Genomic DNA, 335 nt, shown 5'->3' with positions numbered 1-335 from the left:
CAGCCGCTGGTCTCAGGATGGGCGCAGCTGCCCCTCGCTGGTTGCTCCCCCGGTTCACTGTTCTGCCTCCTCGGCTCCAGTTGGTCACTTGCAGACTCCAGTCCACCAACCTGCGCCAGGTTTGGGAGGTCATGGCCATACCCAGCGTCAGGACTGCCATTAGCCCAGCACGTAGCCCGTCAGCGTCCACAGCAGCTCAGGGTTGAAGACAAAGACGCCAATGACAATAATGAGGAGGAGCAAGCCCAGGCCGTAAATATTGACGAAGAAGACATTGATGAAGAGCTCGGTGAGGGAGGCCAGGAGCTCAAAGGCCAGCTGGCAGGGTGACCACA

General features: G+C 59.4%; 1 protein-coding gene across 1 annotated transcript in view; it reads right to left on the bottom strand.

The window, feature by feature from the left end:
* Positions 1–330, bottom strand: part of RNF26 (ring finger protein 26) — a gene marked incomplete at its 5' end in the record, with an annotated part of 837 nt that extends 507 nt beyond the window's left edge. Inside the window, 2 exon segments of the mRNA XM_029084919.1 lie at positions 1–162; positions 165–330. The exon segment at positions 1–162 is cut by the window's left edge and continues 91 nt beyond it. Coding sequence (XP_028940752.1) covers positions 1–162; positions 165–330 — 328 coding nt within the window.
* Positions 331–335: the final 5 nt, after the last annotated feature.

This window comes from Antrostomus carolinensis, unplaced genomic scaffold, assembly GCF_000700745.2.
Source record: "Antrostomus carolinensis isolate BGI_N321 unplaced genomic scaffold, ASM70074v2 scaffold39875, whole genome shotgun sequence".
NCBI classification, from domain to species: Eukaryota; Metazoa; Chordata; class Aves; order Caprimulgiformes; family Caprimulgidae; genus Antrostomus; species Antrostomus carolinensis.
Note: the sequence above shows the minus strand (reverse complement) of the source record. Positions and strands in the feature narration are given on the sequence as shown.